Here is a 13,839-nt window from a genome sequence, read left to right as displayed (position 1 = left end):
GACATACTAGAAATATTTGAAAAGTTTGGTGGCTGACCCTTCAGTATTAATCCTAATTAACTAGGTTCTCCTAAAATATGAACTGTTTCCTTATATTTAGTGCATTTTGTCTACAAAAACATGTCACATCTAGTTCATGTGAATAGTTCCAACACTGCCAGATTACTGATGCTCTAGAAAGGGGATCATAAAGGAAATGTAGGGGGTGCCTGGGTGGCTCAGTCACTTAAACATCTGCCTGCAGCTCAGGTCATGATCTCAGGGTCCTGGGATCAAGCCCCACATCAGGCTCCCTGCTTAGTGGGGAGTCTGCTTCTCCCTCTGCCCCTCTCTCTTAAAAATTTATTCATTAGACAGAGAGAGAGAGGGTACAAGCAGGGGGAGTGGCAGGCAGAAGGAGAGGGAGAAACAGGCTCCCCACCGAGCAGGGAGCCCGACAGGGAGCACCGCTCGTGCTCTCTCTCTCAAATAAATAAAATCTTTTAAAAATAAAATAAAGGAAATGTAGAACGAACCATTCTTCTTAAAACATCCTGAGATTTCCTTGCTCAAATATTGGTCCATACAAAAGACACAAGGACTTGATCACTAAACTTTAACTCTTTTACAATGATTTTAGTTTGAAAAATAAGGAAATAAGGCCACGGAGCCCCATATTCTAAGCTGAGAAAGGAAGGCAGTGGCTGTGAAATGCCCAGGGACACGGGTGGGCAGTAGGGCAGCAGAGTGAAGCTCAGAGGTATGGAAGGGCTTCTCAAAAAGCTGTCAATGGCACTCCATCAGACTTGAAGTTCTAGGTCATTCAGGGACTTCTGATGAGGTGCAATGGGGAATGAGAAGCTCAAGAAATTTGGTCTACTAATGGATTTAACAGAGTGTTTAAGAAAAATAAATATGAATGTCTTCAGAAAGGGTAAACTGTTGCAACTGTGTAAATTCCCCCTGCCCCCCCCCCACCCCGTTGTCTTATATCTGGCTTTTTCAAGGCATTTGATTCTGGACTCCTACATTAACTCTTTCTGATTTTCAACCTAGAGACTTGGTTTTGATTGATTCAGGAGAAATAAGGACCAGTATTTTTTTAAGGTCCCCAAGTGATCTTCATGTGCAGCCATGGTGGCTCTAGGCCTACCTAGATTACCAATGAAAAGGCTGCTCTGTTAGCCAACTGCCAGAGTGACTAAATGCATCAGAGAGCTTCTCTCCCCCATTATGTCTTTAAGAGGCTATGTACTTGGGCTCAGTGCTTATTCCAACAGCTCAGCTCAACAGCGTATTTTGGATGTCAACCACATATGTATCTGGTATTGTGGTGAGTACTGGGTATGTGAAGATGACAAAGATAGTATCCCCAACCTGTATGACACAGCTGTGTTCTAAAAGAATCAGTCATATTCACAGAGTATTTCAATAGAACACGGTAAGTATGGGGATCTATGTGATACACAAGACATTCTAGGAACCCAAAGGAAAAAGACAGAGCTCTGTCCAGAGCTAGCAGAAAAGAGAACCGACCTGAGCTTTCAAGCATGAGAATTGAGTCTCAAGCCAAAGAAGGGGATGTTGAAGGGGTTGTGAGCAGTGGCCTTGGGAAAGAAAACAATGATGCCTGTAGAAGTTAAGAAAGAACCTTGGTGAGTGAAGTAATGCATGTCAGTGGAGAGATAGCACACATTAAACCATAAAGGACTTCACATGCCATATGCTGTACTCCTAGGGTCAGTCCTGAAGGTAGTGGGAGCTTCAAAGCATTTAAACAGGGTGCACTTTCTTTTCTTGTGGCCCTTGGGCACTTTGTGGATGATGGACTTGGCAGGGGCAAGGCCAGAGGTATAGAGGCCAGTTACTCAGACCACAGAAGTGGTGACAGAGATGGGGATGGATGGAGCCATCAGCAAGGTTTCTGAGGGGGGACGCAGGGAGAGGTCTGAATACAGCAGGATAGGGAATCCCAAGCAAGCTATCACCCGAATTAGCCAGTTACCACACAAAGTTAACCCTGCAGTAGAATCCATGCATTACTCGAAAGGGGAGTTATATTATTAGTTCAATGTCAGAGTAAGTTTCTTTTTGAGGAACTGTGAAGGATTTTACTCCAACATAACTTTATCTACTTATCTATCAGTATTATAATTTCTAATGATAATAATGATAGTAATAAGAATATGCTGCGGATTCCAGCTTTAAAGGTACTTCATTTTATCAGGTGATACCTGAGGGTGTCTTATTTTGGCACTTAAAAGAATACAAGTTCAACAGTTATGTCATCATTTCTGGGGTTTAGAAAAATCTGTTGAGAACTGTACCACAAATGTTGCTACTGAAGGCGAGGCGTGATGCATTTCTTGGTGATATTATCTCTGTTTATGTTGACAGCCATTTTTGATTTACATAAAATGGGATCAATAATGGCAATGAACTTACTTTGGGAACTGAACTAGATTGCTTTTAAGTGGCAGCTTCTCTGTCTTCTTAAATTGCATTTCTGCATTCTTTCCCCAGTATTTAATTACTTCTGAGAAATAGATCTTCAGGTTATTTGCTTGTCACTTTCAGCTCATTAAATAAGTACCTCTAAGTGGCACCATTTTGTGATGTTTTCCCAAAATTTCCATTGCACACCACTTTAACCATTTCAAAAACTATGTAAAAGAAAATAACAAACATGGTAGACACTAGCTAGCAATGAAAGGTAATTCCAAGTTTTCAAATAAGAGTCGTCCCCTCTTGTGGTGGAAACAGGGACTTGAAACGTGTCTCATGTGGACAAAGTCATGGCCATGAAACAGCATGCCAGAACTCTTAGATTGCTCCCACTGCCATGGGCCTCATTCCCCAGCCCTGCCTGTCAGCTCCCTGCATAGTGCTCCAGCTTACCCCTGCTTGCACCTTTCATGTAGTCTCTACTCTTATCCCTATCACTGCAGTGCAGCTCAGAATCCTACAGCCTACAAGGTAAAACACAGGTCTCCCATCTAGCAGGCCACACCCCCTTCATCTAACCCTACCCACGTTTCCCTAGACTCTCCCCAACCACACTTGATGCCCCATATGTGTGATTATGCTGCACACAAACCATCCTGGTGTTTATCTCACATAGTTTTCTCTCCCTCCTTAATCATTCCCATCAGTAATTACATCTGCTGTAACACAGCAGGTCTTTAAAACATCTCTCATTCACCTTATTTCCCTTCCAGATATTTTTCTATTCTTTGCCTCTCTTCTCAAAACTCGCTGAAGAGTTGTCTACACTAGAAACCTCTGCTGCCTCTCCTCTGTTCTCCTGGACCCACTCCAGTCTGGCTTTCACTGCCTGCATCCCAAAGGAGCCTCTCTTCTGGAGGTTACTGAACACTGCCAAATCTGACGATCGAGTCTCAGTCCTCATCTGACCATGTCTCCCTTCTTACAACAGTTCCTCCACCTGGCCTCAGGATGCTACCCTATCTTCACTGGCCTCCTCCTCTTGCTTGCCCTCACCCCCTTATCTTCCTAAACTTAGACAGGGCACAGTCCAGGGACCTTTATTTAGTTCACAGTCAATCCTAATTGATCTCATCCAATCTAATGGCTTATAGATGAAAGACTTGAAATTCATGTTTCCAGGCCCAGGCTTTTTCTGACCTCTGGACTTCTATGTCCAAGAGCCTGTCTGGACCCTTGGATATCTAACAGGGCTTAACATGTCCGTAACTGCACTCAGGATTTTTGTGAAAACTTTTTCTCCTGCTGTCTTCTCCAACTCAATGATAGGCAACTGAACCCGTCATGTTCTTAGGTCAAATACCTAGGGGCAGGGGGTGTCATCCTTGACTCCTTTCTTTCATGTCGATATCAACCCATCAACAAATCCTGCTGTCCGAAATCATCCCTCCCCTGAGTCGCTGCATTGTCCTCTCAACTGCCTTCACTGCTCCTTCCTTTACTAACCACCCCCGCCCCAGATTCTATTCTATCCTCCACTCCGCAGCCAGAGCAACCTTTAAACTTTAAGTCACATTATTGTCACATCTCAATTGGATCATACTTCACTCCTACTTAAAACCACTCAAAGACCCTCTTTGACCTACAAAATAACAGCCAACTGCTCTTCCTGGTACTACCTAGCATGGCCTACAAGGTCTTTCACTATCTGACCCTCTCCCCTCCCCACTGCCTCTCTGATTATGCCTCCTCCCTATCTTCCCCTTCCTTACACTGCTCTTGTTGTCCCCTCCATGCCATGCATGTCGGTGCATTTGCTGTTCCTCTCACCTGTTCAACCTTCTCCACATAGCAGTGCTCATGTCCTCACTTCCCTCAGATGTTTGCTAAGGCATCTGTCTCCAGCACATTCACTGTCTCTTACTCTGAATGTTTCTTCATAACAATTGTGTCCCAACTGACATGTATTTGTTCACTGCAAAGGAGAATGCACCCTCCTTGCAGGCAGGCTCTACTCTGCCCACTGCAGGATCTCAGCACCTAGAACAGTGCCTGGCACACTGATGCAGCAGCACGGCGACGACCTCTGTGATACTCACACCCTAATCCCAGTCTGTGACTGTGGGTGTGCTACTTTAAATGGCAAGGGAGACTCTGCAGACATGATTAAGGTTATTGACTTTGCCGTGCTCTGGCCCTGGGCCCAGCACCGTGCTTGCCCTGTTGGTCTAGTAAACCTTGGGTGCCTCCTGGTCACAACATCTGAAAAGATAGCTAGCCTACACTTAGCGCCCCCTCCCTACCTGGCCTTAATTCAGAATTTAGCATACATTCAGCAACGTATCCTCCACATCAGCCCTGTGACGTGGGATCCATTATTAACTCCACTTTGAGATTAGGAAACTGAGTCGCAGGCAGGTTTAGAAATTCTTCTGTAGCCACACAGCAAGTGTGCAGCAACAGGGATCAGAGCAGCCTGACTGCGCTCTGTCAAAGTGATACCTGGCGCTATCCCTATACACTTGACAGGGGTCCTAAAACAGGAACCAATTCGATTGTACAGCGATGGCCCAATTTTTTTGTTTGTTAAAACTGAAAATGATCTGGTCCTGGATTTAATTTATTTTTAGGTTTGCTTTTTGATCTTGAAATGAATTGTTAAATAAATACAAATAAAATAGAGTTTTCAATGAACCGCTAAGCTTGTTTCCTAGCATATCTTTCTTTTCCTCACATGATCACTTCTCTATAATATTTTATTTCATAGGACATATTTTGTGTTTGATTTTATTCAAGCAGTGGTAGACACACTATCTTTAGAATGGTGTTATCCGAGTTCTAGATTAGGACGTTCTTTTGTTTCCGATGTATAGATTTCCACCCCCATTCTTTCCCTTTAGACTGCACCCGACATATCAGAACATTCTGGAGAAGGCCCTACAATGGAGAACACTGACCCAGGCCCTGACCCCCGATACAGATCCTGATTCTCCCACTTTCCATGAAATTTAGACACAATTCCCTATGCTCTTCAGCCTGAACTCTTTTCATCTACAAAAGGAGTTTTTTTGTAGTAGAAAATTAAATAGTACATTTTTTGAAATGGCCTTCTAGAAATTGAGATATACCCACATAAATACTGTTAATTACTGTTGCTACCAACAGAGTTCTATAAGATTTCTTTTCACTTTTGATTCTAATATTTTCCTCTGAAATTTCACACCAATTAAAATATGTATGTTATGCAATTGCACCTTTGTAAAAATCCAAAAGCCCACATTCTCCTTCTCCCCTTGAACCAAGCCAGTGACTCATCTTGGAGCTGATCGCCAGACCGGGTCGGCTGGGTTGGCGCTGGCCGACTGTCCTTCTAAGCTTTGCTTAGCTCACTGCCTGTTGGCATGATGAACATGCTAAAAGTTTCCTCTCTAAAGCATATAATTTGGAAGTATTTTTTTTTTCGGTACCTTAAAAAAATGTTGGGTATTACCCTGTAGCAAGGTCCTAGTCACCTAAAATTTTTGCTATATGGGAGAACTACCTTTCTGATCTCTGGCCATCCCTGGGGCCTCCACTTAGATGTCCCACCACCTGCAGGTGTCCTAACTGCTTAGGTGATGCTTCCATGTGTTTTTATAATTGTTACAATGACCATTTGTCCTGGGCCTCATGAACCTGCAGCTACAGTGCAGGAAGAACTTGCCATCTGGGGATTCACAAGAGAGAACTTGCCATTTAAAAAGACATTGTGAGTACTTGAATGATACAGAGAGAACGTACTTTCTGCTCCAGTTAAAAGAAAAGAACCGTCCTTGAGAGAGTGTATGAGAAAGCTCTCTTCATGAAACCAAAGGTCCAGGTTAGCATACTCATATAGACAGATAAAGAATAACTTTATCTGTTCGTGTTCATAAGTTACTTCTACAAGAATCTGCTTTTAATTGCTAATTATAAAACATGGTTTCTGAAGTATATTTGAATAGTAGCTCCCATGTAATAAAATGTTAATGCAGTTTTTCTTTTCCAATAGATAAACCCTTAAAATATATTTAATACAAATAAATGAATGGAAACAGATTTTACCTTATTATTAAGTTGATAATCCTCAAATTTATCTTATAATTATCACTGGTCAGTCAAGTCCAATGAAGTGTGATTTTTCAAATGATAATAAATTAATTCCAGTTTAAATTTAATATTATGTATTTGAACATTACATTGATTCAAGTATCATTTCTGTGCTACTTTTTCGATACCGTGTACTTCTGATTACTGGTTTTGTTAAAATAATTATAATGCTTCAAATAATACCACATCTCTAAACGTGACATAGCATAAGGCTGACAGTCAAATAAGGCCTCTGTCCCATTATATGTTTGACTCATGCTCTGTTATATAACTTAAAACCAATAAAAGAATTATAAAGGCTATTGAAAATGAGCTGCTGGTGACTCTGATCAAATCGGGAGAAGCAAAAGAAATAATACTTGTATATTTTCAAAGCAATTTCACATTAATTATCTTATATAGTCACCAAATATATTTTACTTACCACATTTATAAATTTTCTGATTGCCAAATCCACATACTTGTCACAAACACTGACTATATGCACAAAAGCTCACATTTGCCTCTTTCCTTTTGCTCCCTGACTGGTCTTCTGTAACCCTCTTTACCCTCCACCAGTTGTCTGGTTTCTTTCATACATTTGCAGGAGTCAGTATTTCTCTTGTCCCGAAATGTTCAAATTTAGGGCCTTGCATGCATCCCCTTTCATCTTTCTCTGAAACCCAATCAAACAAATTCTTTCTTTAGGGAGAAATGACAGAGCTTACCACCACTCTTTTTCCCCCCTAATCTCAGAACAGAAAACTCTCTCTACCCCAATGCAGAGAATGCCTTCCAGAATTACGTTCCCCTCCTCTATAGATTGGTCTGACTCAGACCTGCCCAGCAAGCTCTGGGCAGCAATCACTAAGGAGTGCTAAGTAAGAAATCCTAGCAGTTCCTGGCTGGCTTAGCTCTCCCTCCCTCTTACCTTTCCAGACTGTAAGACTGGGCTAATGGTGCTTAGCTCCTAAGGTTCCTCCTAGGATTTACCTAAAACAGATAACATAGCAATACATGCTCCATATTGCAATAGCTATTATTTTGTCAAGATTTTAAGCCAAATGAGTGTTATGAAAGTTTCTTTGCAATTTAACAAAGTCATTTAGAGTAATAAGCAAGTGAGAGGAAACTTGTATAAGAAGGCTCCTTGTATAAGAAGGAAAATCAATAGAAACTTGTGCTCCCAGATGTTAAAATGGCTTTTGCGGCTGGCCAGACTTTTTGAAACCTACCTTTCCACTTTGCTAGAGACCCTACTTCACTGAATGCCAACTGGACACACAGGGTCATGAGTTAAAAGCACTCAGGGAACCTGATGTAAAGTCCACTTACAGGAATATCTTCTAATAGAAATGGTCTCAAATACTTAAAACAGTTAAAGCCAAATATGTTCGTTATAGGAAAATTTATAACAGCATAATCAGAAAGAATGTAAACACCCCTAATTAGAGAAGTAGCAGATGATGAAGCATTCATGCACTGTAATAATATTCATCCATTTTTAAATCATATATTTTAAAGAAACTGTAATAACAAAAAAAGCATGAAAAAAGCACAGTATGAAACTGAAGGTGCAATATGATCCCAAATGTATAAAAATATGCATAGAAGCAAATGGAAGAAGACACCAAAATATAAAAGATGATTGTTTCTGTGTGGTGGAATTAAGGACATTTTCTTTTTTTGTGTGATATTCTGTGTCTCCCAGATTTTCTGCAGTTAGTAGGCATTGTTTTAGGATGGACTGTTGAGCATATATCTAAAATTCAAAACTTCTCCCACAGCTAATTCTCTAGGGAGGTTGAAGGGTCTTATACCACTTGTTCAGTGTTAGCTTCTGGAAAATAACAATTATGTCTCTGTTTTGAAGTTGACCTCAGAAAGCCACCAAATTAAATAAGAAATAAAGCATAGCTGCATCTAATGGCTAACCTCCATATATGCACATTACTTCATATTTCAGACTTGCAGCCACCAGGGAGTGTAGAAACTTCATGCCTACAGAATGCAAATTCATGATAATGTATTCGACCAAAATCTTAAAAAGAAAATGTTTCCAATCCTAGCATATTCCTCACCTCTGAAATATTGCTAAATAGATGCAGTATGTCAGTAAACATACTAACTACCTAATGTATTAACTTGGAAATCTGAATACTGTGTATGAGTTCAGTTACAAAGTTTTCATTCAGGGGAACACCAGGAACATCACAGTTTATAGGATTTTACAGCTGGGAGAGACTTTGGAAAGGAAAAGTTTCATTGAACAGATAAGGAAATTGAAGGCAGAATAGGAGAGATGTCAAGTCAAGATGATCAGCAAAGCAAGAATAACAACGAATGCCCTGTCCCAAGGGAGTACTCTGGCTGAAAGGGCTGCAGCACAGGCATGTCCTGTGCTTGTCAGCATGCATGTGCTGCCCCCCTCACAGTGCTGAGGGCTGGGCATGTCCCTGGCTGACCTGGATTACAGTCCCAGTGTGGGCATTTACCAGCCATGGCACCTGGGGATGGTCACAGTCTCTCTCTTCTGTAGAGACCTGGAAAGATCAGAAGAGCAGAAAATGTCCACAGGACAGAGAATGTCATGTATTTGGGAGGGTCCTCCTTACTGGCCAGAGAGAAGGGGTCTCTGGGGGGTAGGAGAGCCACTGTGTGCTCAAGATCCGTCCATGATTTACGTGAGTGTGGAGTACACTATGGAACTTTAGAACTGATTTTTACAGAACAAGTGGTTGGCAACTTTTGCCATGAAATTTAATTTCTTAATTATACTCCATCAACTTCAAGTTATAATCCTTTTGATTAACCAGAACAATTTTAGGGAGGAGAGGAGGAACATCAGTACCTATAAGAACATTTGCCTGGAATGTTGGTTATCCCTAGTTTGATGAAAACAAAACAAAACAAAAAAGGATCATAATCAGTACGCCAATACTAAAGGTCAGTGTGAAAGAGCTTAAAGGAATCGATAATGCCTGATGCCCAAGTGTGCCTTGCAGATCTTCAGATATGTGTAGTTCCTAGTATCTGCACCTGCATTCAGGTGGCCGCTGTTCAAGGCCTTTGGCTCAGGCCAGGACCACTGCAAGTCCTTGTTAATGCCACATAGTATGGATTTGGCTTTCAAGGCAATTCCTTTGCATAATGGAACCAAGGAGGGCAACCAAAACATTGAACAGTCTTGTCTAACAATCAGTAAGTGTCCTTCATGCATGTGAACTCAGGAATCTTGCTTTAACCTGAGTAGGAGAGAACACAGCTGACTCTGAAACCACCTCTGCTTCCATTTCTGAAAACATAATCTGCCTCTTTCCTCTGACTCACTTCAGAGACCCCACACATGGCACAGCCCTGCTCAAAATGAGAGCGTGGGGTAGGGCAAGGACTCTATTTATTTACAACAAATGGAAGGGCAGGGGAATGCAAAGATGCAAGTGAGGGCTTGCTGATGTACTAGTCAACAAAGTTTCTTAAAGGCACTTGTGCACCAAACCCATAAAATAAAAGCATAAATGGTAACTCACCCAAAGTGACTGGCTAAGTTCATGGAAATACAAAAGAGAAGGAGGTTTTTTATCATGATAAAGCTAGAAAACATTCCATTGTCCATTCCCAATGAGAATAATAGTTGAAGCAGATGAATCTGTAAGAATAACTGTTCCTTTCTCCAACTTGATCTTGAAGCTGAAAGGTACACAAAGGGGGAAAACATATAACATGAATGTTTTTGTGTCACAGTTCCTGAAATCAAATCATACGGCCAGCATGCACAATTTACAAAGAAAGGAACCTGGCCGTCCTTCCCCAGCACAGCTCCACATGGGCTTGTTAGCTATGTCAACTGGGCAGTAAGTTGGGGCATGAAAAGGAGTTACAATATGGCTCAATTTCCACTTTTACTCAGAGTGCAGACTCATTCTAATATTTTTTACACGTTTCAAATACTATGTTTTACTTTTCAGCATATTACCAAATGACCCATTACTCCTATTATTAGAATAAATGTTTGAAGTTATCTGATTAACTGTTTTTTGCATCTGTCAAATCCACAAGTGGAATCATTTTACCTTTCTGAAATATTTGCCACGCGTTCAAAGCCAGCAAGCTAGTCCTTGTTCTGCAAGGTGCTGAGAGAAAGTATGTGGAAAGAAGGGAAAAAAGGCACATTTAAGAAACAAATCTACAGGATCACGATAATATAAGAACTGCTTATAAGAGAGGGTTGCCACTTTCTCAGCATTCTGTCCCCATAACTAAATAACTTAATAATCACTGCATTTGGGGAAGTCTCTCATCTCTGTGCTGGGCCCTAATTAATGCATTTGAAGTCCAGGCAGGCACAGTCCCTGGGCTCTGCAACTAACCTTAGCTAAGGCACATATTTCTCAATATGCGCATAACGCAAATAGGTGCACACGACAGAGGAACACCGCGTGCTCACAAGGAACATTTTCCCAAGGAGACCCCAGGCAAACTCCGGAATTGGGAAACATACAACAGGTACTTCCACCTCAGAAGCTAAAGCCCTTATGTCAAGAAGGGCAGGGTGCCATGCAGTGGTCGCCTGGGCGCGTCCTGGGGCTTGTCGCCTGACCCGGGCCGTACTCCGGGCGGCGAGCACTCGGCGCTGCATGCGGGAAGCCGAGGCGGCGCCTCCTGCTGCCCTCAGCCCTCAGCCAGGACCCCCAAAGAGAGGCTCCGCTCCCACCGCCCCCTGACCACAAAGCGGGGGCTTGCGGGCACAGGTGGGCGCGGGGGCGGCATTGCGGAGCCGCAGCCTGGCCAACCTGGCGCCGGCGGCCGGGCAGCGTCGGCCTCCCACCCTGTCCGCAGCAGCGCGCCCAGCGTCTCCCGCTCGCCGACCCTTCCCCTCTCGCTTCTGGCCCTCTCACACCTCCACTGCTCCAGCCTCAGGTCTGAGCCTCCTCCGCGAGGAGCGCGCTGTGCAGCGGCGGCTCCGAGACCCCCGGCCTCGAGCAGCCCGCCCAACCCACCCGCGACACCCCCGCGGAGTCCGCGCCCACCCCGCAAGCAGCGCCGGGACGCCGCGCGCCTCAGAGCCCCGGGGCTGGCGGGGCCCTCCAGGTGGGCGATTTCGCCTCTCCGGCTCCAGGGACGGCGGCGGCGGGCGTCCCCACACCCCAAGTCCTACCAGCGGGCCCGCGCGCGGTGAGCCCCGGTGCCCCGTCCGGCCGGGCTGTACCGCTCAGGCCCGCCCCAGCCCTCCAGCGTTGGCTTTGCCCCCGCAGTCACCGGGGGAAAGTTTGCGCTCCCCGCCGCCCGCGGCGCCCCGCCTGCTCTCCACCTCCCCTCCCCGGCCATGCAGTTCGCGGCTCCAGAGCCCCGAGGGGAGGGGTGTGCGCCGCGCTGGGGCCGCCCTTCCTCTCACCGTCGCCCGCATCTTCTTACCCCACTGCCAGGGAAGCGAGCCGTCGGCGAGGGTGCATCGTCCTCCTCCTCCTCCGCCTGCTCTCGCCCGGCTGGCAGGCGCGGAAGGCCGGTGCGGCGTCACCGCCCCATGCTGCCAGCGCGAACTTGCCCAGTTCTCCCCGGCCGAGCGGATCCGCCGCCCCGCGCTCCCGCCGCCGCCCTGCGGCTCCGCTCTGCGCCGCGCCCGAGGCCGCGCGCTGCCCCGCTGCAGATCCCCCCGCGCCCCCAGTGCACTCGCGCGCTCGCTCTCACCTCTCCTGAGCGCCACATGTCGTCTCTGGGTTTGAGGAACGTTCCTCTGCAGAAGCGCTCCGGTAGAGGCCGCCAGACTCTCACCAAATGCGCCCTCCGGCCGGCTCAGCAGAGGGGGAGGGCTCAGGGCCCGCGCTTGGCCTGGTTTGGGATAGGCCATATATCTGAAGTTTCTTGAAGGCCTTCAGGAGCATATTTGCAGCCTCCTGTAATAACCACTGGTTTCCCTTTTTTACAGCAAAGGTGGAGGGGGACTGTCAGCAAAACGGTAGCCAGAGGCCGTTGCTCCGAGTTTTTCTCTTTAGGTCCAAATCTGAGTACTTCCCTAACCTGGTGTTCCTCCTCAGTCCTCACACTCCTTCATGCCCTCATCTCCTATTCTCTTAAGGAAGAAACTCCTTTACGAGGCTTTTTTTTTTTTAACTGTAATTCATTGCTACGGGAGGGAAAGAGCAAAACTGGATTAGATTAGAATTAAACCCTTACCTAATCGCAATATACACTGTTGTTTTTTTTGTTTTTGTTTTTTTCTGGAGTGTTATTTATTGACAAGAAACGGTGTGTCGATAGCAAGGGCATGTGGGTCTGAAGACCTGAGAGCAGCTCCGGGGTTAAGCGGGCGGAAGCTCCCCCAAGGAGCGCTCCTGGGACCAGGACATGGGTGCCCTGCACTGCCGCTGGTACCCATGCACACGTAGGTTTCAGGACTGGGATTGTGGGGTTATGTCTGTCTCTGTCTCGGTGGTGCAGATCCTGAGAGGCGGCACTAACGACAACCGTAAGGAAATAGGGTCCCCTTCAAGCAGCACAAACAAGATGGATGCAAAAGCAAGCACAGACCTTAATTTTCCAGATTGCAGCATCTTGTTTCCTCAGAAGGTGGATGCCTCTTGACTATGAAAACATCCGAGAGAAAATGATCAAGATTTAAAATTAAACCACCAAGAAAATGATGACTTATACTATCGTTCCACAGCTTTTGTGACACTGCATTGTTAATAGTCACTTTTAACAGAATAATTGTGAGAAAAGGCAAATCTCTAACTCTGCTCCGGAAAGGATCTTTAATCTTTCAGGGTGTGAAGTTACTTTATTCTTCAGTTGTGCCTAATACCATGTATTTCAAATCTAAGTTACCTGCTGGTACTTTTGCACATTTCAAAAATTCTGGGATTCTTCAAAAATGGGGTAATTGTAAATATGTTTCTGAATAGGACATAAAAAATGTATGAGTATCACAAATATACAGGAGGTGTTACTCTGGATATACATTTAGCCACAGTATTAAATAATTCTGATTTTAGTGGTTCTGATGAAATATAAATTAGATAAGATGTTCATCTGAAAGGCATTTCTTTCTTTTTTTTTTAAAGATTTTATTTATTTGACAGAGAGAGAGAGAGAGCACAAGCAGGGGAGTGGCAGGCAGAGGCAGAGGGAGAAGCAGGCTCCCCGCAGAGCAGGGGGAGCCTGATGTGGGACTCGATCCCAGGACCCTGGGATCATGACCTGAGCTGAAGGCAGTCGCTTAACCAACTGAGCCACCCAGGCGCCGGTGGCATTTCTGATTCTAAACTGGTTAACTTAAACACATACATTTCTTCATTTTCTAATTTTTCA

General features: G+C 44.7%; 1 protein-coding gene across 5 annotated transcripts in view; it reads right to left on the bottom strand.

Moving 5' to 3' along the window:
* GABRA5 (gamma-aminobutyric acid type A receptor subunit alpha5) overlaps positions 1-12,323 on the bottom strand; it is an 88,125-nt gene extending 75,802 nt beyond the window's left edge. The window contains exons 1-3 of one of the 5 annotated variants that reach the window (XM_036083577.2): positions 12,220-12,323; positions 10,605-10,664; positions 10,062-10,221 (exon numbers count right to left, since the gene is read on the bottom strand). In XM_036083577.2, the coding sequence (XP_035939470.1) occupies positions 10,062-10,147 (86 nt within the window). In that variant the 5' untranslated portion in view covers positions 10,148-10,221; positions 10,605-10,664; positions 12,220-12,323. Of the gene's footprint in view, positions 1-10,061; positions 10,222-10,604; positions 10,665-11,431; positions 11,453-11,689; positions 11,761-11,926; positions 12,159-12,219 lie in introns of those variants that run through there. The other 4 variants (XM_036083583.2, XM_036083578.2, XM_036083589.2 and 1 more) reach the window with 4 other exon arrangements.
* Positions 12,324-13,839: the final 1,516 nt, after the last annotated feature.

Source organism: Halichoerus grypus, chromosome 8 (assembly GCF_964656455.1).
Source record: "Halichoerus grypus chromosome 8, mHalGry1.hap1.1, whole genome shotgun sequence".
In the NCBI taxonomy this organism is placed as follows: domain Eukaryota; kingdom Metazoa; phylum Chordata; class Mammalia; order Carnivora; family Phocidae; genus Halichoerus; species Halichoerus grypus.
This window is presented reverse-complemented; position numbering and strand designations above follow the sequence as displayed.